General features: G+C 38.1%; 1 protein-coding gene across 1 annotated transcript in view; it reads right to left on the reverse strand.

Annotated features, from left to right (window-relative positions):
* The window catches only part of COG2 (component of oligomeric golgi complex 2), a 90135-nt gene that overhangs the window by 40345 nt on the left and 24799 nt on the right, over window positions 1-24991 (reverse strand). Inside the window, exons 3-8 of the mRNA XM_049776457.1 lie at window positions 20417-20482; window positions 17679-17759; window positions 16708-16811; window positions 6571-6679; window positions 5647-5826; window positions 3854-3978 (exon numbers count right to left, since the gene is read on the reverse strand). Coding sequence (XP_049632414.1) covers window positions 3854-3978; window positions 5647-5826; window positions 6571-6679; window positions 16708-16811; window positions 17679-17759; window positions 20417-20482 — 665 coding nt within the window. The remainder of the gene's footprint in view (window positions 1-3853; window positions 3979-5646; window positions 5827-6570; window positions 6680-16707; window positions 16812-17678; window positions 17760-20416; window positions 20483-24991) is intronic.

The raw sequence follows: 24991 nt of genomic DNA on the forward strand, positions 1-24991 counted from the left end.
CAGGCAGCATCAAGATAAAATCATGTACTCAGAAGCAGAGTAAACAGAGTATCAGTTTAAATTTAAGATTATTTGACATTTATCATTTATGTTTTGATATTCTTTAGAATGAAAATAATAAAAATGCCCTCTTCAAAGACCACTAAAAAGGACTAATATTTGTAAAAAATTTAATAAGTGCTTTACTATTTAAGAACTATGTGGTTAAATACATAAGCTAAAAAAGCAAATTACTTAAGCTTCGGTTAAACTTAATAAGTTATTTGTTAAGTTCAAAAGAAATGTCTAGGCAAACACCATCTCACAGATCTAACCATTTTGGTTGCTATATATTGGGAAATATACTGTATGTAAAACCATTTTTTTTAAAGACAAACCGCAACTCAATACATTTTCCCTTCATAGCAACATTAAATGCAACTGTAATAATTAAGATGCCTGAGAAAAAACTTTTCTAGTTAATTTTTATCTTATATAATTGCCTGCTTTCTTTACTGGTTATTTTTATAAAACAAAGTTTGAATGTTGCATTTAAAAAATAACAAAAGCTACAGAGTACAGCAAGTCGATGCCTTGCATGCAGTGGACCCTGGTTTGATCCCCAACACTGTATATATGGTCTCTCTATCATTGCCTGACTCTTCAACACAGAATCAGGAGTACAGCAAGAGAACAGGCAGATGTGGCCTCCCACATAACAAACAAACAAAATTAAGCAAAACCAAAAACTTATACTAGAAACTTTTGAAAGTATTTCTGTTTCTTCATTTTCCCAGAAGAGTCTGAAAAAGATTGGCAGTAGGTCCTGTTTAAAGGTTTGAAAGAATTCAATAATGAATCCACATAGGCCTGGGCTTTTGTTTTGAGTAAGCCTTTTGATTAATATTTCAATTTCATCGAGAGTGATAAGTATGTTCAGGTATCACAAATCATCTTGGTTCAGCCTTGCAACATCGCAGGAGTAATGTTTATCAATTTCTTCTAGGTTCTCTTGACTCATGGCACAAATATTCTCAAAGTAATCTCTAGTGATACTTGGAATTTTTGTAAGATCTACTGTGATGTTCCCCTCCTTTCATTTCTATTTTTTGGGGGGGTTTGTTATTGTTGTTTTATGTTTGGGCCACACCTGGTGGCACACAGCGATTATTCCTGGCTTTGTACTCAGTAATCGCTCCTGGCAGGCACAAGGGACCATATGAGATGCCAGGAATGAACACAGATCCGGCCCGGATCATCCGCATGCAAGACAAAAGCCCTACCACTATGCTATCACTCTGGCCCCTCCCCTCCTTTCATTTCTGATTCAGTTTAATAGGGTTCTCTCTTTTTGAATCTTGCTAGTAGGTCTGGAACTCCATTTTTATCAAAGAACTGTTCTTGGTTTTGTTGATTTTTTGGGGATAGTTTTGGGAGTTTCTGGCTCATTAATTCCTGCTCTAAGTTTTATTATTTTCTTCCTCCTGCCTTTTTTCAGCTCCTTTTATTAGTCATTTTCCAATTTCTTAAGCTGTGAAGTCAAGTTATTCAAGTACTTTTTCGTTCCTGATAATTGTGTGCTTCTCTGTAGAGCTATGAACTTTCCTCTAAACTCTTTGGCTGTGTCCCACAAATTCTGATCTACTGGTTATTCATTAGTGAGCTGTTTAATTTCCAAGTTCAAGTTATTTCTCCATTTCTGTTTGAATTCACTTCTAATCTCAGTGCATCATGGTCTGAGAAGATAGTTGATACTATTTCCATCCACCTGATTTTATAGAAATGTTTTGTGGCCCAGCATGTGATCAATCTTGGAGAATAATGTGTCTATATCTTAGAGATTTTAGATATGAAAAGCCCTATATGTATCTACTAAGCCTCTCCTATTTCTTCCCTCGAAGCCAATATTTTCTTACTGAGTTTTAGTATGGTTGATCTATTAAGAGGTAACAGAATGATGCTGAAGTCTCCAACTACTATTGTGTGTTGTTATTAATGACTTTCTTCAAGTCTATTAGCAATTTTTTTAAACTGCTTAAAATACTATTTAAGTATTTTCTGATTCCTCATCAGGTACATATATGATCAGGAAGTGATTTGTGATGTACATACTTCTTGACTATTAAGCTTATAACCTTTTGAGCCGAAGTCTATGTTGTCTGATATTAGTATGGCCTCTCAGAACTTTTTGAGAGTATTTTCATGTGAAGGGTTGTGTAACAACCTATGACTTTGAATCTTTATTTGCTCTATTTAAATGAGTTTCTTGCAGGCAGAAGAATGTTGGATTCAATTTTTTAATCCATATTGCACTCTAGGTCTCTTTTTTAGCCATATATGGTGGTGCTCAGGGGTTACTCCTGGCTCTATGCTCAGGAATTTCTCCTATCAGTGCCCAGGGGGAATCAATTACAAAGCAAGTACACTATTCACTGTATTATCACTTCGCCTCACTCTGTCTCTTAATTGTTGCATTTAGATCACTGGTAGTGAGAGATTTTTTTGTGCCATCTTTCTGTGACATTGTTTGCTTGTGTAGTTGTCTTACCTTAAAGTAGCCCCTTCAGTTCTTTTAAATTTGGTTTTGAGTCAACGAGTTCCTGAGCTGTTGTTTATCTGTGAAGTTGTGTATCATTCTTTCAAATAAGAATGATAATACGGCTAGGTAAAAGGTAAAGTATTTTTGGTGAGGCATTCATTGCATTGAGTTTCACTATGTCCCACCATTGCCTTCAGAAATGTAGGATTGTCACTGATAAATCTGCTATAAACCTAAAGATGCTCCTTTGAATGTGATTTCCTTCTTTGATCTTGCTGCTTTCGGTATTCTAGCTATGGTTTTCATCTTTCAGATTAGGATGTGTCTTGGAGTATTTTGACTTGGATCTGTTGTGTTGGTTTGTTTGTTTGTTTTTTTGTTTTGTTTTGTTTTGGTTTTGGTTTTTGGGTCACACCTGGCTTTTGCTCATGGGTTACTCCTGGCTCTGCGCTCAAAAATTGCCCCTGGCAGGCACGGGAGACCGTATGGGATGCCGGGATTCAAACCATTGTCTTTCTGCATGCAAGACAAATGCTCTACCTCCATGCTATCTCTCCAGCCCCCAACTTGGATCTGTTTTAACTGGTACCCTTCAGCACTCTCCAGTTCTGGAAACTTTCCAGCAATAATATCTTCGACTGCTGCTTCTTCATAGGAGTTGCCTTCCTGACCCTTTGGAACATGGATGATTCTTATATTGTTTCTCTTGAATTCATCCCATAGTTCTCTTGTTAACTGATCAGTTATTTTAAGACTCTTCCATCTTCTGCTGTTGTCTGGGGTGTTCTGCACCTCATCTTTGAGCTCTCTGCTTTTATCTCAGCAGTTAGTACTCTGTTAGCAGTGAGTCCTTACAGTCAGTTTTTCACTTTGCCTAATCTTAAACTTCTTCTGTTATTTCTGTTTGAAATTTTCTCATTTCTGCTCTCATATCCTCTTCTCTTTATTGGCTGTTCATTGTATTGTTGGTTGTTGTTTTTTTAATTCCTGAACATCCTGAACATGTCCTCTCTAAATTCTTCATCATAGAGATTATACAGTTGGATGATACTGGTTGATTCTTTAGGGTAATCAAGTTTCCTTATTAAATGTGGTGGGATTCTGTGCTGTCTTCCCATTGTGACCTCTGCAGTTGGAGGTATTTATTTCATGTGGCTAAGTGAGTAGATGACATGCATAACCACAAAACTTGCTCTGTGGCCATGCTTTTCTCTGGTCTGTGAACTTGGGTACAAAATGACACTTTTAACTTACACGGACCCCAATGCTTTTCTGTTTGCCTCAGTTTCCTATATCATATTTCAAAATGTGATACTTTGACATAGCTTTAAGTACCTTAAGACAGCACCTCCTGTGACTTCTCGAAGAAGGTGGCAATGGTGAGGAATAAACTCCAGAAGTTTATCATACATAATTTGAAGGCCATTTGGATATGACTCAACAAACTGCTCTCCAATCACCTATTAAAAACATCATTTTTAAAACCTATAGTATGAAAACATGAACTTTAATACAAAGATCAAAGAAAAACTACAAATATATTTTCCTGTGTCTATCTTCCTCCTCAACTGACATGGTTTTAAAAAAATAAGTTAAATAGTAACTACATGCAAAAAGTCCCTGAGACTAATCATACCCAGTTCTGACATGGGGGGAGAGGGGGACACAGATTGTATGAAACTAACTTGAAGCCAACAAAAGCTAGCACAGTCATCTTTTCTATCCTAGAAAAATTTTTCCCAGTGACAATTATTTCTATTATCTTGACTCTGGCCTGTCTGTGATCATCATTGACAATAGAGAAAGATTTGAAACAGAGAAGAATATTAAGAAAATATCCCTTTTTATAAAACAAAAGGCTTTCATCCTAAAGTAGCATTGAGCAGTAAATTTATACTAAAAAAAAAAAAATCTGCAAACACTGAGAAATGAGCTTTGAGGCACTAATGACCTTGAACCACAAGGAATAGTCATTGCTTAATAATGGGAGTTCAAACTTCCTATAGTCTAGCTGTAATTTAAGAGGTAAAGGACACCAGAGAGTCAAGTTCTGGGCTTAAAATAATACTTAGCAGAGATGAAAGGATAGTATAAGGGTAAATGTACTTGTCTTGCAGACAGCTCATCCCAAAATGTTTCTCAGTATTGCATGTGGTCCCTGGAGAACAGCCAGGAGTGATCCTTGGGCCAAGGCAAGGAATTGTTCTGAGTGTAGTCAGGTTTAGCTCAAACCATCCCAACTATTCTCCTTCCCCCCACCCAAAATAATGTTATATTTTGGGCCACAGAGATAATACAGGGATTAAGGCACTTTCTTTCAAGTGCCTGACTCTGATTCAAATTCCCTGTATTGCACACAGTGCTGTGAGTACCGTCACTAGGACTGATCTCTGAACCAACAGTAAGTCTTGAGCCCCACTGGGAATGTCCTCTCAGCCTTCTGCCCCACATTTCAGCTAAAATACTATGCTGCTAATTTGTTTATAAATATCCCCATCACTAAAGTCTCCCCTACCCCTCCATATTTCTGGCCTCAAACACTGTTATTTCTCATGACCTCAGCTAAATGTCTTCTATTCCTTAACCAGGTAAGCACACTGTAGTGCTTTCAACTGATTACTTGTTTTGTTCTACCCAATCATTCAAAAAAAAAAAACCACTTAAATTTATTTTATTGAAAATTTAAGGGTGCTCCCTGCTCCTTGTGCTCCTCTGGCCTCCGGCCCACCTGCCCTCCCTCCTCCCTGGCTCTCCCCCCAACCTCTCCCCCAGGGTCATTCCCTTGCAGCACCCCAAAAGAAAAAGAAAAAAAAATAAAATTTAACTAACATAAAAGTAAACCCAAAAACATTCTGACATACTCTCTTCCAATGCAACTCTCATCAGAACTATATTAAGATATCTGAGTTACAGCATTACTAAAAAAAAAAAAAAAAAACAAAAAAAAAAAACAAAACAAAACTGGAGAGCATTCCCAGTACCTATCATGCAAATTGTAACAAACTAAGATCAATTCTTCCATATATGTGATAATGCAATAATTTTAAGAAACTTTACAGGAAGATCTGCTATTCTGGTAACCGTAAGTATCAAAGAGAAATACATGAATGTTTGTTGAATGAACAAACCTCATCTATGTATGGTTTTACTAGTATTTGACCAACTAATGCCTCTGCATCCCGTGTCTTGTCAATTGTGGCATAGGTTCTTAAACAGTGTCGTATTATATCAACATTGGATGTCTGAAGACCTTCTAAGAGAAGACTTTCCAGTGACTGTTGTAACATAGCAGTAATGCCAGCTATACGCTGCAAATACATAAACATTTGTATTTATAAAAGAAACAAATTAGAACAATTTAAAAAATGCTAATATATATAAGACAAATCTTATATTAGAATATATGTAAATTAAGTTTTAGGCTTAAAGTCTTTTCCTGGACAACAACGATTGCTCATCTTCATAGTCTATACATAAATTTTGCTTTATCAAAGTAGACTTTAGGAAGAGATTTCAATATGAGAAACAAACTTATTTTCCTCTGATATTAGTTTGTCAGAATAAATCTGACAGAAATAATAAATTCCAACTATATCCTATAATGTAAAATACAGAACTAATTTCACTTCTTTTTTTGGTTTGTGGCAACACCCAACAGCGCTCAGGGGTTACTCCTGGTTGTATACTCAGAAATTACTTCTGGCAGGCTTGGAAAACCATATAGAATGCCAGGGATCAAACCTGAGTCACTGTGTGCAAGGCAAATACCCTACCTGCTGTACTATCGCTCCAGCCACTAATTTCACTTTTATAAGTTAGAGAAATGTTTGTGTTCATATACAATATATCAATGTATGCTGTACACATTGTATACTTAGGAGGCAGGCACCAAAAAATAGAAAAACAAATAAAATATTCAAATATTAAAAATTATTAAAAAGTCATCTTCAAAATTAAGTAGTTCGACTACTGGATACTCAAGGGAGTATTACTAGGTTAAACAAAACTAAATAAAATCGCAAATAAAGTGCAAAAATCTATACAGTACTTACTGGTCTGACTTTGTCCATAAGAGGCATGCCTTTACTTTGAATAGCATGAAACTGCAACTGGTTAAATTCAGTGGCAATTCTCTCCAAAATTTGTCCAGTTAAAAGTGGGCTAGTAGAGAAAATGACAGAAATTTAATTCCTAAAGTGTCTTAATTTCTAAGAGAATCATGAAGTGATAAACGGCAATGTGTTTTGTATTCACTTATCCAAGAGCTGCAATGTGTTCAACAATGATTTCTGCATTTGACTTCTTCTGGAACTGTGTTCTCATATATATACAAGGTTCTCCTTATATACAAGGTAGAATAAAAAGTATCTTTTCACTCTGAACCTAATATAAAGCATATTCTAAGCCTAGGCTTGCTTAGGCTTTCCTAACCTAGCTTTGGCAAAAGAAGTACAGGAATAATCAGTGTGGGCAATTCTGAGTTTTCAACACCTAGTCTCTACCACTTATTACCCTCTACCTCCTTTCTCTCACTCTCTTGTCCTATTCTACTATTTACACCTTAATTCTCTTCTGCTTGTCTCACTTTTCTCTTCTTCTAAAACACATCTAATAATCTAAAATACCCAATACTCTCAACCAATAAAACAAAATAGCCCTCTAGAAAAAAAAAAAGAAATACCTTAAATAGATTGCTTTCAACTTAAATAGTAAAGACCTACTTTAAATATAACTTACTAAAAGATAAAACAGCTATTAATCTATAAACCCTAGTTTTAGTGAGAGGAAATTCTTTTCAAATCTGCAAGAGTGTAATAAAATGTACTTTTTTTTCTTCAAAATACACTGCAAAGTATTGATGACATTCAAAAGAAAGGTAAATGCAAAAAATATAAAGTACTTTAAATCACCCTTTAAATATTGGCCTTAAGACATGAACAGAGTCCTGATTAAAGCAAACATGGGAAAACACAGGCCCAAGCAAGAAATGTTCTAAGAAAAACAAAGTCTTACGTGGGAAACATACTACTAGGGAAAATATGTGCCTGAGCAGAAACTATCCTGCTAGGCTTAGACAGACTTATAAAGCTTGTAACATGAACAGCTTGGTAGAGAAGAGCAAAACATGGTCTCAAGAAATATGCTTATCTATCCCATGTCCAAGCACAGAGTTGACCTAACAGTTTTTCTTTTGCTCTATTACTAATTCATTATGAATAGTGTAATTGATGAAAGGGAGGAAATAAAGAAGGTACCTAGTATAAGGGCCAAGGAGCACTCTCTTTCAAGCTTTTGAGGCTAGCTTGCTACCTGGACAGCCACAGTGTCTAAGAAATCAACACAGATGGACAGAAGTCAGAGGTGCCAATCCAATCAGCTTTTTGCCACTTCCTTGAACAGTCTGTGTCTAGATCAAACAGTAAAGTGAAGAAAGCAATCTATATTAGGTAAATAAAATGCTATTTGGAGTCCCTAAGTATCTATGCAGTCCTATATCTGAAGCATAGGAATTAAAAACAACAGTGAAGATAATACAAGGATTAGATAGCAAGGGAAGAACTCAACCCTGGATTAACTCTTGGCCCTTTAAGTACTGCTAGGTAAAGCCATGAAGTCCCTGATCAATGCAAGGTATGGCACAGGGACCATCAAGCACGAGTAGAGTGGCCCAGGGTCCCTGGCATCATAGAGCTTAAAATTTTAACCACCAGCAAGTTAGTCAAGATTTTCCAAAGTTGGTTCCTAGAGAACTCTCCCTCCAAAAAATTAAATTATCTCTTTGTTACTTGAGATCACCATTTGTCCCCCCAACCCCCTGTCAGGATCTTTACAATGTGGAAGGGGAAGCTGCTACAATTTAGGCTTGGCTGTACCTAGCCTTGGTCCCAAGAAGCTGAGACAACATGGCATTAATCACCTCTTTGTTACTCAGGATCACCATTTAGTCCCTAAGGTCAGGATGCCAGTGAAGTGGAAGGGGAAGGCTGATAGTCACTCAGCTTTGCTCTGCCCAGCACCATGCTTTTCTTCACCCCTTAATATCTTACCATGAATATATAAAGACATAAGCAGCTGCGCACTTCTTCACCATGTCATATCTAATGATGAATACACAAAGACATTCTAAGTCTAGTCAACTAACCACAAAACACACAAGAAACACTGCTTGACTGCAAAGGTGACAATGAGAGAGCAATGAGACAAGATGGTAGTAATAGAGCCTCTCTGATAAAGACTCTGGAGATGAAATGGTGATGATATTAAAAGAGTTCAAAAAAATGGAATAGACAGTCAATAAAACACAAGAAGATATCAGAGCAGAAATGAGAAAACTACAAGCAGAAATGACAGTGCTAGTGCTAGAGCAATGGTGCAGCATTAAGGTATTTACCTTGCATGCGTATAATCTAGGACAGACCACAGTTCGATCCCCCGGCATCCCATATGGTCCCTCAAGCCAGGAGTGATTTCTAAGCACATAGCCAAAAGTAACCCCAGAGCATCTAGACAAGATTACTTCACACAGCTAGATTCACATGCAGGTTAGAAGGAAGAATACATAGCTTCATAATTAATCAACAGATCAGAAACTTTACAGACTCAAAATCAGCCTTAAAAGACAAACTGAAAGGTCTAATTTAAGACAAGACAGACCAACAGACATAATAAACTCCAAAGATTTCACAACACATCAATATTGAAAAAAATTAAAATGGTGATTAAAAGTCTTCCCTAAAACCAAAGACCAGGACAAAATGGATTTACTACAGAATTCTTTCAGACCTTTCAAGAAAACTTAATACCAATCCTTACAAGGCTCTTCCAGGAAATTTAGGCTTTTCCAAAAACAGAAACACTTCTTAATAGTTTTTACATAGATACAGAGATGCCAGGAAAAAAAAAAAAGGAGTACAGACCAATATTGCTGACAAAAACAGATGCAAAGATTCTCAACAAAGTACTAACAAACAGGATCCAACGTCTCATCAAAACTACCATGGCCATGTAGTTTTCATTGCAGAGATGCAAAGATGGTGTAACATATGCAAATAAGTCAATATGTAATAACTAATAAGTAATATGTAATAATAAAAAAGAGAAAATAAAAACCATATGATCATATCAATAGATGCAGAGAAAGCATTTGATGAGGTCCAACATCCATTCATGATAAAAGAAACTCTCAACAAGATGGGAATGGAAGAAACTTTTTTCAATATAGTCAAGGCCATTTACCACAAGGCCATAGCAAATACTTTTCTTAATGGAGATAAACTGTAATGTTTTCCTCTAAATTTTGGTACAAGACAAGGCTGCTGCCTTTACCATTCATATTCGGTATAGCAATTAGGCAAGAAAAAGGTATCAAGGGCATCTAGATAAGAAAGAACAAAAGTCAGGCTCTCACTGTTTGCAGATGACTTAGTACTATATTTAGAAAACCCTAAAGACTACCCAAAACCTTCTAGAAACAATAGATTTATATAGCAAAGTGGTAAGCTACAAAATTAGCATGTGAAAAATCAATGGCTTTCTTATACACAAATAATGATAAAGAAGTAATTGAAAAAATATCCAATTCACAACAGTGCCACAGAAATGGAAATACGTTGGAGTCAACTTAACTCCAGAGGTGAAGGAACTACACAAAGAAAACAACAAAACACTGCTTTAAGAAAAAACAAAGGACACAAGGAAGTGTAGACACATAGAACGCTCATGGATTGGGAGAATTAACATCATTAAAATGGTAATACTTCCCAAAGCACTGTACAAATTTAATTCAATACCTCTGTGAATACCCATGACATTTTTCAAATGAGTGGATCAAACACCCCTAAAATTCATTTATAATAATAAATGCCCATGAATAGCTAAAGCAACCCGACAGAAAAAGAAGATGGGAGGTATCAATTTCCCCAATTTTAAATTGCACTACAAAGCAATAGTCATTAAAACAGAATGGCATTGGCATATAGACAGACCCACAGATCAATGGAATTGACTTGAGTACTTAGAGAATGTCCCACAGACATACAATCAATTAAACTTTGATAAAGGGGCAAAAAACGCAAAACAATATAAGGAAACCCTCTTCTAAAAGTGGTGGTGGGAAAACTAGACAGCCACATGCAAAAAGAGCAGTCTCAGACCTCTAACATCATGCACAAAGGTCAAATCAAAGTGAATTAAAGACCTTGATATCAGACCTGAAACCACAAGATATTTAGAAGAAAATGTAGGCAGAACATTCCATGATATTGATGGGGCTGGAGTGGTGGTGCAAGTAGTAAGGCATCTGCCTTGCCCATGCTAGCCTAGGACAAACCGCGGTTCGATCCCCCCAGCATCCCATACGGTCCCCCAAGCAAGGAACGATTTCTGAGCGCATAGCCAGGAGTAACCCCTGAACGTCACCAGGTGTGGCCCAAAAACCAAAAAAAAAAAAAAAGGACATTCCATAATGTTGCAACTAAAGGCTTCTTCAAGGAGGAAACACCACTGTCCAAAGAAGTGGAAGCAGAGATAAACAAGTGGGACTACATTAAACTGAGAAGCTACTGCACCTCAAAGAAAAAAGTGTCTAGGACACAAAGGCCACCCATGCAATGGGAGAAATTATTCACCCAATACCCATCAGATAAAGGGCTAATATATCTAAGATATACAAGGTACTGATAGACCTTAAAAAGAAAAAAACATATAACACACCCCAAATGGGGAGAAGAAATGTACAGATATTTCTCAAAGAAGAAATACAGATGGCCAGAACCCAGATGTGGGGAGAAAGAAACCAGCTTACTGCACAGATTCTGGCATATATAAAGAATAAGAACAACCAGTGCTGGTTTGAATACAGGGAGAAAGGAGCTCTCATTCAATGCTAATAGACATCAATTGATAAACTTTTTTGGGAAAGCAATATGGATATTCTTAAATCTAGAAATGGAGTTTCCATTTGACCCAGCAACTCCACTTCTAATATACCCCAGGGGTCCAAAAATAAAATGGAGAGAAGACATTTGCATCTCTAACTGCCTTGCAGCACTATCAACAATAGGCAAAATCTGGAAATAGGCAAGTATCCAAGAATAGATGGCTAGATAAAAGAACCTTTGGTACATACACACAGTGGAATATTACATAAGAAAAAATAGTCATGCAGTTTGCTGCTACATGGACAAACCTGAAGAGCATCATACTGAGTGAAATTAGCCAAAGGGTAGAGAGACTGAAATTGAATACTGTCTCTCATATGTGGCTATAAAGAAACTTAATGGTGGAAAAAAAAATACCCAATGATTATAGAAACAAAGAACTTAGGAACTGATATTCAGTGGGGAAGGGTTGGGGCTGAGCAATTGGACAGAGAGGGGCAACATGTATACGGTGGAGGGAAGCAGTCAACCAAAAGGATGTGGTGCTGAAAGGTGGTAAAGTGTTATGTATGAAACCCCATCAGCAACAGTACTATAATCTAAAGTGCAAAATCTTATCATCTAAAGTGCAAAACCTTTAAGAAGCAGGCTGTGGGAGGGTGGCAAAAGAGCGGCAAAGAGATTGTGGAGGGAGGTATATACTGGTGAAGGGACTGGTGTTGAAACATAGTATGCTTGAAACCTAATCATGAACAACTTTGTTGATTGGGTTTCAGTCATAAACAGAACAGGCCCCTTCACCAGTGAAACATTCCCACATCAATGCCCCCCTCCCTCCTTCCCAACCCCTGCCTGTATTCTTCTCTCACTCATTAAGATTGTCATAATCATGATAACTTTGTAACTTCACAGTGCCTAAATTAAAAAGAAATTAAGAAAAACAAAAACAAAAAAAAAGAAAAACCATTTGTTTAAAGGAAGCATATTTGCCAACAAGACCAAACCGAAAGGTTCATTCCTAATTCTCTTAAATAACATAGACTTAATATTTATAAATTATCTAACCTAACCTACCCACCCTTCCATGTGAGTTGAATCTCTAGCCTTCACACTTGAACTCCACCATTCATCTGACCCAGCTCCACATCTCCTACAAGTTTACCTTTGCAGTTGAAATAGGTCCTCATTTAATTTCACACTACTCAAATTTACTTCCTATCACTGTTTTAAGACAGATAAGAAAGGAAAAGAGCAAAAACCCAATGGAGAAAGATATGTAGAAGTTCCAACAAGTTCAATGAGTGAAAACTAACACAGAAGCTCTATCAGCACAAACCTGCTATATTCAAGCTCCAAAAGCCTTTATTTTAGACCATGTTTCCAAAAATAACATCTTTCAGAGATGTGCTTTCAGTGGAAATTTTTACTTTGGGATAGAAGTGTAAATCTCTTAAGTATTCTATTAAGAAAAGGGACAAAAATTAGTAATAAATTATCAGAAAACAGAAAAAAATATTAGATGTTCAGTGAGGACTATTTGAAAGGCTCTGTTCATGCTGCTAAAGAAATAGAAGATTTTGGCTTCAGTTGATCACTAATATCAACTATTAGTCTAGTTAGATTATCTGACATGGTTTATAGAAGAATGACATGGTGTTCAATATGACTTTAGGATATATTAGACCTCATTAGACATGAATTAATTTCTATTATATGCCAGATGCTGGCTTTAATGATTATCAGATAACATTACAAGAACAGTTACAATTACTCTCATGCTACAAATGACAGAAAATTGAAGAATCTTGACTCAGGCTGCCCAGTTAGTACATGCTGTTCAAAGATGTACTCTTTTCGCCAGTGTTGAAAAACTACTCAATTCATTTCCTGACTCATTAATATATCTAGTTATCCTAAAATCAGAATGGAAACATATTAGGACAGTCACAGTGTAATAAAGGAAATAGTCATCTTTCTTTGGCCTTCTAAGCATTGTGTATTGTATTCCGGGGCTATTTCTAGTGTATTCATCCAACCGGACCAGAATGAATTTGAGGGCCCCCAAATGTAGTCCTGATTGGATCCAGTAATGCAGGGAAAAACCAAGATCATAAGCAGCAGTGGTTGGGAACTTCCATGGCTATACTTAGGAATATTTAGAGGTCCACGTGGTGTTAAGATTGAAACAGAGGTTCAATAAGTATGCATGTTTGTATATCACCTTAGTCCCATCATTTTCCTCTTACAGATTTTTCTTTCCTATTAATAAATTTCATCTAGAAGTACCCTATACTATTTCTTAATGAGATAATGCTAATGTATTTTGATTCTCAAGATACATCAATAGTCTTACTCTGATCATAAAATCTAAAAAAAAATTAAACTACTCTATACACCTTGAAAAATCAGTAAGAATCAGTTAAGGCATCTCCAAAAATAAAAATCTTCTGTTGAAAGTAAAATGACTCTGAAAGGTAATATAATGGAACCAATAGCCAAAAACTGCTAAGTTTTTAAGGGCCTGAGTGACATTGCAGTAAGCAGTGCACTTACACTGTATGAAGCCAACCCACGTTCAATTCTTGGCAGCCTACATAGTCCCCAAATTCCCTACCAAGAATGATCCCTGAGTTCAAAACCCAAGAATAAAACAAGCCATAAAGATTTTAAAGTAGCTGGGAGCCGGGAGGTTCTGCCAGCATGGCATGTGGCAGCCCTCCGCCATGCCAAAGGCCTCTTTAACCAGGCCTAGGAAGGGGTACGGGACATTGGTCACCCCAGCACCCCTCTACCTCCTTCCTCTGGAACTCCAGGGCTTTTCCTGGCCACATGGCTGAGCAAGCCAGCGAGGTGCATCCCTTGGAGGAGCTTGTTAGTTTCCCTAGGCTTTCCTCATTTCCCTCACGGCTCCAAAGGGAGGGTCTGGGGTGGGGGCTTTGACCTTCCGGCCTTCTAGCTCGGGAAGGATCTCCTTCCTTCCTGGGAGCTGAGAGGTTCTGCCACCATGGCCTTTGGCAGCCCTCCGCTATGCCAAAGGCCTCTTTAACCAGGCCTAAGAAGGGGTGCGGGTCATGGGTCACCCCAGCACCCTCTACCTTCTTTCTCCGGAACTCCAGGGCTTTTCCTGGCCACATGGCTGGGCAAGCCAGCGAGGTAGGAATAGCAGCACAATAGGTTCTGGCTTTAGGACTTACCAGGGAAGTTTCCTTATTAAACCTGTCCATTGTGAAAATGTGCGGGGGCGCTATCACTGTGTTTCCTCTGCTTGTCATAATCTGAAAGCCGTCCAGGAGCTTGTTTTATTCCTTTACTCCCTCACTCCCATCTCTTGTTACCCCACATTTAACCATTTTTCTGTACTAATGATTTTTGTTTTGGCCAAGGTAGATTACATATCTTTCACAGTAATTTTTTGGGGAGTCTGAAGCTTCAGCAGGCAATGCATCACGGCAAGGTTGCATGCTGTAGGCTTTTTGGCCAAGATAAGGTGAAGATGCAGCCTCGGCTTCCCCCCACAGCCTTCTCTCTCCTTCCTCCCCATCCCCAGGGTTATTCCTGGACACCTGCTCAGGGTCCCAGCAAGTAGATTCCGGTGAGGTGCAATTTAAGAGACCCCAGGCTTTCTTGTTCCTGCAAGGGGCTGGGAGGGGACTGGTGAACTTTCAACTTCTAGCAATTAGGAAGTAAAGGAGACTCGGGGAGTCGGAAGCTTCAGCAGGCAACAAGGGAAGGACATGGCTCCATTTGCTCTTCGCTTGTCCAAATCACAGACCAAAGTAGTATCTCGGAAACAACCCCCTCCCTTTTGACTACTTCTAAAACATAAAAGGGACACGTGTATCTCCTTTGTATATCTCAGATGTATTCCCTTAACATCTATAACACTTTTCGAACATCCTCATATAGTGACAATTTTGCCCACTGGACTTGTTATTGATTGTTTGATTTTTTCCCCCTTTGAGATATGTTGTATAAGCAATACTGGTAGAAGAGTATTTCTATAGATTTCAAATTTGAACCAAGTTACGGGGAATGTTGGACTTTATTCGTCGGCCCCCAGATGCACCAACAATATCTTGTGGCATTGCTTCTCTTTTGCATAGGCACATTAAAATGGGAAACAAGTTCTTATCTAATAGAGATGGGAACACAAATTTGGTAATGTAATTAGGCCTTTTACCCTGAACATTGGCATAATGATTTGGCTTAGGCCTCAGAAGAATGGGCATCGCCCACACACACCTGAACAATGGATACCATCTATGGAAACAACCACAATTGTCTATAACATTACCAGGATCCAAGCCTCTATCAGGGAAGACCTACCACTGCTTTGGCATTGACTTACTCCAAAGAGTGATCCCAACCACCCAGACGACTCAGCAACAGTCTGCATGCAGGGCAAATCGCTTCGCATTTAATGGTATGCTGAAACTAGAGGATGCTCCACATCAGCCTGACATCGATGAAAGAAATGCACAGAATCCGGAGTCTTTAAATATAAGAATCTGATACCAACAATAGCTAAAGTGTGAAAAAGTTTCACCGGGACCACAGAGAATGACTCGGGTTGGACGGACTGGTATGCCTGGAACCCAGAGTCGGTCTTATGCCAATAAACTTCTGGGGTGAGGCCTTTTTGTAATCAGGTCAAGGATTTTTTTCCATTTTCCCCATTTTTCTGGACCTATGCAAACAACGGTGATTGCCACTATCACACCTTTACTATATTTTTTTACTCTTATCCTTTAAGGAAAAAAAAATACAAGTTACTGAACTAAAAAACAAATAACTGTAGAATGCCTGTCTCAAATACAGGAAGGGGATGTTACACTGGTGAAGGGGGGGGTGTTCTTGTTATGACTGTAACCCAACTATGATCATGTTACTTAAATAAAAAATATATTTCAAAAAAAGAAAGATTTTAAAATAACACATTATAAATTATACCAAGTCATGCACTTAATTTTTCTTGAGTTACATTAAACATTAAGGTTACATTAAAACACTAAGGTTTAATCTGCATCTTTTTTCAGAAATGAGTTCTAACCCCACAACAATTATCCTTTTAGCTTGTATGTAATTTTTTTTTTTGGTTTTTGGGCCACACCCTGTGATGCTCGGGGGTTACTCCTGGATCTGTGCTCAGAAATCACTCCTGGCTTGAGGAACCATATGGGACGCCAGGGGATAGAACCGCGGTCCGTCCTATGTTAGCTGTGTGCAAGGCAAACACCGTACCGTTGTGCAACTGCTCTGGCCCTTGTATGTAAATTTTTAATTTACATGTATTTAGAAAAAAAATCTTACCTGTTTGCTTCTAGTATAGATGTTTCTTTAGAATTTTGAGAATTTAAAATTTTTTCAATTTTTTCAACTGATCGAATAACTTGTATAAGCCTCAACACACATATCTATAAAATTAAAATTAAGCAGAAAACAGAGACAAGTTATCATGATCTTTAATGCTAATTATTTTATATTCCCATTCTAAACAATGAAAAATACAAAAACCCAAAATCAACATAACAAATCTAAAACATTCTACATTTTGAATATTTCTATGCAACAATGAATTCCCAGGAGTAATTTCTAAATGCATAGCTAGGAGTAACCCCTGAGCATCAGAGGGTGTGGCCCAAAAACCAAAAGATAGATAAATAGATAGCTAAATAGATAGGTAGATAGATACACAGACAGATAAAATCTGCTGTAGAAAGTCACACCTATTCCCCAATGTCTGAAATATAAATAACTTCTTTTGAGGGGTGCTGAGAGACACCGTGCTATTATATTACAAAGTGTTTTTATAGATGTTAGTTATTACTTCCCATTATTTAGGAAAAAAATGTGGAATTTTAACTTTGTGACCACTCAACACCTTTAATTTGTCTTATAATTTCAATAGGACACTAAAATAAACAAATATATGGACATGGAAAGCTATAAGTAAAAAATGTCATAATACTGAGAACTATGAGATGATCTAAGATTCATAGTTTATAAAATGTCTATGCTAAAGTCAATGTTAACTGTCATGTTTAAATTGAGGACTAAGAATTTTATTTCATCATGTAAAATGTACCACAGTCCTTTTATTAGCAGGACTGGGATTGAGAAAATTTGGTTCCCAGCTCTAGCTCTAGACTTTACTGGTTTCATCTAAGTTACTTTAATAAACATATAGCAGACCTGCTCTTTGCACAGACCCCAAAAGAAGTAAAATCAGACTATTTCACACAATGAGTCCATGTTTTTAACCATATGACACTTAAATATACCTTTTTTTTCCTAATGTCCTCTTGTTTAGATATTTGTTCATCTACTGCCCGAATTCCTTCACTGACAGATGACCTAAGACTCTTGAAAATAATTTAAAAAAATGTATTAAAAAATGTAACATTTTGATTAAACACATTAATTCAATATTCACTAAGTAATTCACATTAATTAGTATTTATAAGCTAAGTTTTACTTAGTATTTATAGGCTAAGATTATACAGATACAGGTATAACACATCAGGCACAAATAAGAGTAATCATAACTTAGGGACAAAAAACAATAAAGTTAAGGTCACACAAGAGTTAAAAGCTAAAAGAACTTTTTAAAAGCAATGAATGTCATAGCCAAGAAAGGATAATCTGAATCCATGTATTAAAAAATTAGCTAATGGAGCCAGAGCGATAGCACAGCAGTAGGGAATTTGCCTTGCACGTGGCAGATGTACGACAGACCTGGTTAAATTCTTGGCATTCCATATGGTCACCCTAGCCAGGAGCAATTTCTGAGTGCATGCCAGGAGTAACCCCTGAGCATTACTGAGTATGGCCCAAAAATTAGCTAATAAAATGCCACTTGGGCTAGAATCTAATAATCTGTGTTTTGCAGGACTTACTATAGACAAAAGTCTGAAATAAAGAATTGAGTACATCACTTGTCAGGAGTCATACATAAGTCATGAAACATAAACCCAGGTGTCCTACAGAATTTACTTTGGAGACTTAAAATGAAATCTTTAGACTAGACTCTACATTTTGAAGATATAAAGATTATTTAAGCATTACATATCAGTATAAATGTTCTTTATAATGAGGAATACTGAAAATCAAGAAACAGAACAAACTGCAAAATAGAAAGGTAAGACACATGACCAGGAATTAGAGATATTAAGAAGTAGGGGCAAAACAATGGTAATAAAGACAAAGATAAAACTAGATAAATCATAAAATCCTACAAAAAGATAAGTCCACTCATTCATTAAACATTCATGAAATACCTATTAAATGTCACCTACTCTGTAAATTAATGAAGATTCAATAAACATCATAGAAACCATTTTGGTCATTAATTGTCTTAGATACTCATAGAGTAGCTCAACTTTTAAGTTCTGATCAAAAAAAGATAATTTTTGTTGGTGAATATGAAAGACTATATAAAAAATAATTTTGGGGGCCGGAGAGATAGCATGGAGGTAAGGCATTTGCCTAGCATGCAGAAGGTCAGTGGTTAGAATCCTGGCATCCCATATGGTCCTCTGAGCCTGCCAGGAGTGATTTCTGAGCATAGAGCCAGGAGTAACCCCTGAGCACTGCCGGTGTGACCCAAAAACCCAAAACCCCCCAAAAAAATAAAAAATAAAAAAAATTTTGGCAGGGTATAAGAGTTAGAGCCTGCATGTGTGTATGACAGCAATCCATGAAATTCAGAGCAGAAGACCAGAGTAGATATGATTACAATAAACTACAAAAACCATTTCTCTTATCTCCAAGAAGTTACTTAAACTTCTGTAAAAATAAATAAATAAAAACATCAACCAAGACATAAAAATTCAAATATTTTTACTAATGGAAGCAGAGGAGCTGTAGAATTATGAATTTTCCTGACTCCTCATCCAATGGTCTTTTCAGTATCAACATTTACATTAATCTTCATTTTTTAAAAAGTTGCATGCATGCTGAGTGTTTCATATTACTCACAGAGAGCCTCGAACACTGTCTCTGGGTTAGGCATTAGGACATTAAATGGCAAGGTTATGTCTGGTGACATACTTATTTGTGTACCATAAACTCCAAATTATGTCAAAGCTAAGGAAGCAGGAAGTTGTGGAGCATGAGAATATAGGCATTCAATGAAAACAGTACATTTTTTCTGTCAAAGAGATTCCCCAGACTCCTCTTTCATAGCTCATTAACATAGTCTCTTCCATAGATATTTTCCCAGAGGAATATGTAAATAGTGCTTATTGGGGAATATATTTATGTTACTGACATTGAAGATTAAATAGCTATTGTGGACTGTTCTAGGTACCAAAACTACTGCCTAAAAAACATATATGAAATTAGCAAACCTAATAACAAAATTTATTCCTCTATTTACATGTAAAGATTTCATATATATATAAAAAAGATAACTGAATGTAAATGAGGTGGCATTAACAAGTTGAAATAGCCTTCTCCTCCCCAATATTTATCATTTAGGGAGGGAGGCTGGCACCATAACCAGCCATATTCAGGGGCTACTCTGGGCTCTGAGCAAATGAGTGACCCTTGGCACTTAGAGGACACATGCAGTGGCAAGACGAAATCCAATTCAGTTGTATGCCAGGCTAGTGCCTTATTGTTGGTACTCTCTCTCCAACTCCTCTCCAATATCTTAAAATTTCGTACTCTGATAAATTTCTCATCACCAAATCAAATATGCTTTAAATTTTAATATCACATGCAAAAAACAGAGGTAATTTACCAATTTTTTGAAGGTACATAATCATGAAACATTAAAAAAATATTTTCTTCTGAGCTTATTCCTGGCTCTGTGCTTAAGGATCATTCCTGGAAGGCTTAGGTACTGGGGATTAAATCTGGGAAGGCAAGTGCCCTGACCACCACACTAACTCTCCAGCCTCACCATTAAAAATTAGTTACAATATTAAAGAAATGAAAATTTAAAAAATTCTTAGAGTATGTGAACAAGTATATCTATGCTTTATGGTAAACTGTTTAGTATTATTTTAGAACTTACCAAAACCTCTTCCCGTAACTGTCCCAAGGGCACAGAAAGCTGATTAAGGGCTTTGTCCATGCCAACCTGAAGGCAAAATCATGTTAGCACAAACACATAACAATCAGCAATAACAGTGAAGTATATTTTGTGGCAAAAATATCACTCAAAATATTTATTATACAATAAAAATGAACAACCATCTATTGGTAAGTTAATAGAAATGTTAATCTAGGATATCGACAACAGTCAATAAATGTCAATAAATTGTACTGTGGCCAAGCAATAGGCACAACCAATAGGGTGTGCCCTTGCTTGTGGCTGACCAGTGAGTTTGATCCCAGCATCTCATTTGGTCCATGAGTCTACCAGGAGTGATTCCTGAGCGCAGAGCCAAGAATAACCCATGAGCACCACCAATGTGACCCAAAAGCAAAAAACAAAAACAAAGAAAAATAAACACTGTACTGCATATTTAAAACTTGTCAAGAGAGTAAACTGTAAAAGTTCTTATGATAACCTCTTTATAAACAGAAAGAGAAATCTCTAACTTCATAAAATGATGAATGGTAACTAGAAATACTATGCAGACTTTGATATTGAATTATGTTGCAGATCTGAAATTAATATGTGATTTACATCAACAATTTTTTAAATTTTTATTGTGAGCAAAGTGAATTATGAGTCTTTCACAGTAATATTTAAGGTAGACAGTGACAATGAATCAGAGCATTTCCACCACCAGTGTTGTCCTCCCTCCACCCCTGTTCCCAGCATGCATCCTATTTGCCTCTGGACTGCTACTGGAACTGGTTTTTGCCTTTGCCCCTGGACTGCTACTGGAACTGGTTAACTTTGGATTTGGGTTTTAAGTCTTATCATTTTTTATTTCTACTCAATGTTCATACGACTGTTTGGTCCTGGTACCATCCATATTTCCCCCTCAATTTATGAGGCAGAATAAGATGATTCAAGTTATGTGGTTCTGTTAGGAAAAAAAGAGAAAAAAGAAAAAAAAACTGGGAGGAATCAATCGAGAGGTTATAAATATCAATTCGAAAGAATAAAGGAAAAAAAGAAAAATAAAACAAAACAAAAACAAACATAAAAACCTAAACCAGCAACTACAAAAAAGCACAACAGCAACAAAAAACAACAACCAAATAATAACCATGACAACGAAAAAAAAAAAAAAAGAGGAAGGAGGGCTAGTATGGCAGGTTTTGTGTTTTTGTTGTTTTTTTTGCATAGGCACAGTAAGTATTGGGGAAATTAGAAAAGGAATTCCCTTGGCTTAAGAGAAACAGGGTTTCTCTGCCCCTGAAGCATACTGTCATGGGAACAATTACAGGCTCCATACATGCTCATTTTCACACCCCAAGGTCTTTCTATGGTGCCAGGAAACTTTCCACTCAATTGTGGATGATAAAATCTAGCCTCTGTAACTAGAGATCTTGATATTTGCACAGGTCATAGAATGAAGCCTAGGATAGATTCTTTCTTTGTGGTTCTAGAAGTTCTGTTCCATCACTGTTGTTGTAATCAGTCTTCTGAAATTAGTGGTCTTGGTTTTTGCACAGATCCTAGGATAGTCTTTCATTATGGTTCCAGAAGTTCTGCTCAGTCACAGTTGTCAAAGTCAGACCTCTGGAATTAGAGATCTTGATTATTTGTACAATTCCTAGGCTGAAGCCTAGACAAGGGTCTTTCTTATTGGTCCCAGGATAAGTTCTGCCCAGTCATGGTTGTCAAAGTCAATCTTCTGTAGTTAGCTGTAGCAGGACAGCCCCTGAAGAGGTTGACTGATGGAGGGATGGAGAATGAGGCCCTTTTCTTCCAGCTCGGAGCACGTGTCTGCCACCCTGTCTAGCCCACGGTTCTGAGGTGAAACGGCGGGTAAACAGCTCGCAGACAATCAGGCTCGTGGAAATATTTGCTTTATTCGGATGGACAAAACTGAAGTCCAAAGACTCAGATTCAGTTCCAGCCAGCAAAAGCCTCTCGCCTTCCACAGACCCTTGCTCTTATAGTCCAGAGTCAGGTCCCACCCAATGGTGGGATCAGATACCAACCAATGGTGGAAGCAGAATCAGGTCCTACCCTAGGGTGGGGGCAGAATGCCAGGTCACACCCCAGGGTAGGGCACAATCACCTAATCAGATTAGGGTGAGCAACATAGTAATCCCCCAAAATATTTACATACACAACAATTCCCCCTTTTGTTTTTAGTAAACAAACAATATTGTCTACAATTATTAAAAGAAAAATTAGTCAATAATAAAAGAGCGGCTGTTTGCATAAGCGCATCACAGGAAAATGTAAAGAAAAACTTCTAACCTAAGCACAGGGTGTCTAAAACCAGAAACATGTATCAAGGAATCAACTACAAGCTCCTGACAAGATAAATCTAAGACGTACATAGATCTTTCGAAGAGACACCAGAAAGGTTGTGTAGCAGGCAAGGAGAAGCACCTTTTCTTTATTTGTTGTTGTTGTAGGTGGTGGTGGTGGTCGTTTTTGGGTCACACCTGGCAGTGCTCAGGAGTTACTCCTGACTCCACGTTCAGAAATCGCTCCTGGCAGATACCGGCATTTGAACCAATGACCTTCTGCATGAAAGGCCAACGCCGCGCCTCCATGCTATCTCTCCAGCTCCATTTTCATTCAAGTTCAGGTAGACCAGAAAGCCCATCTTTGAGGGCATTGAACTAGGCCTTTATTTCGGAAGAAGTGGCACATACACCCTCTGCACAGTGGGGAGCCACTGCAATGATGATCAATAGGTATTTGAACTTAGTCCAAGTTCTTAATCCGGTCTGAAGTCCATAAGATGTCTGAAATTGATGTCGACTATTTATAGATGGGAGCTTAAGTCACAAACCAAAACAAAATGTTTAAGGCAGAGACCCTCCCTGTGTAAATAAACAACTTGAGGGCCCATCCAAAATGGATGGAACCTTCTATAAACCTAGTATTTTGCCTATGATGCGCCCATGCAAAAAACCCTGAGAACAGACAAAAATATCATTTGGGAAATTATAGACAATAATATCTAACTCACAAACCTAAAGTCAAGAAAGCAAAACCTCATGACTGACGCAGGCTCTGGGGGCAGAGGAAGGAACTGGAGACTCTGGGAACAAGACAGAGGAAGAGATGCTTTTCGTTAACATCCCTTCATAAAAGCGAGAACTCAGGTAGCCAGGAGGACGCCTGTACCTCTGGGCCCAGTTCTCCAGGTTCCAGGACTGAGCTTGGGAAGGACGTCGTGGTTAAGGAGATTGGAAGATTTTCAGCTACCTACAGTCTCTCAGGGGGACCTAGAAAGGTTTTCCCTTACCCCCACAGTGGGTGCCCATGGCCCGGGATGCCTTTCCAACCTGCAGAGACACCAAGCAGGGATAATGCAGTGCCAGAGATGCAAAGCATGTCCTCCGGTCCTTTGAGCTGTCTTTCTGGACACACACAGTGATGCTCAGAAGTTATTCCTGACTCTAAACTAAGGAATCACTACTGACTGCTTGGATGCTCTCATGGGATTCTGGAGACTGAACCCAGGTTACTCCTGGCTAAGTGCTTAGAAATTGCCCCTGGGGGGAAAATCCGCGAAAGTACACCGGCCCAGTGGGGCTCAGCTGTGAAAGACTGTGAGTGTGACCTGTCTATGTCTGTCTACTGTCCTCTTGCGTGAAACTCTTGCCAGTGGGGCAAAAAGAGCCTCCAGAAACCTCGCTCGCCCAGACGCCATTTTCAGGGAGGGACTTCAGAGCATAAAAACCGGCTAACCTTTGCAAAAGCTGGCTCCCTGTGTGTGACACCAGGCGGGGAAAATCCGCGAAAGTACACCGGCCCAGTGGGGCTCAGCTGTGAAAGACTGTGAGTGTGACCTGTATATGTCTGTCTACTGTCCTCTTGCGTGAAACTCTTGCGAGTGGGGCAAAAAGAGGCTCAGAGGAGCACGGCCGCTCCGCTTCGCTACGCGGCCGTGCACTCTTTCTAAGGAAAGAACTCCATTGCAACAAGAAGGAAAAATCACACTAAGAACGGCGCTATATCACAGAAGCAAACATTTCTCTCCGGACTGTCTTCTCTGTTGCATGCTCGGGCCTAAGATTTGACCCAGTGTGAGGCTTCATCCACGGAGGACTCCCCTCCCTTAGAGGCAAGTCAGCCCATCCAGAAAGGGAGGAGCCAGAGGAGTGTGCTGCCTACATCATATAGACAATGAATACCACCACAACACGTAGAAAAACCCACAATACAAGTGTGACAATGGGGAAACAACGCAGGCCAGCATCAGACATAGAGAATGAAGATGACAATTCTGAGGACCAGATAATGACTGAACAACTAATCAACCTCTCAGATAAGGACTTTAGACTAGCAATATGGAAGGTGCTCAACAGACTCCAAGAAACCATGGATCGAGTTGAACAGAACACTAATAAGAACCAAGAAAATATGAAGGCAGAAATGACAAAACTCCAAACTGAAATAACATGTCAACTAACAGGACTGAAAAAGTCAGTAAACGAAGTGAATGACAAAATGGATAAGCTCTGGGACAGGGTATCAGAAGCTGAGAATAGACTTGGT

This window comes from Suncus etruscus, chromosome 7, assembly GCF_024139225.1.
Source record: "Suncus etruscus isolate mSunEtr1 chromosome 7, mSunEtr1.pri.cur, whole genome shotgun sequence".
NCBI classification, from domain to species: Eukaryota; Metazoa; Chordata; class Mammalia; order Eulipotyphla; family Soricidae; genus Suncus; species Suncus etruscus.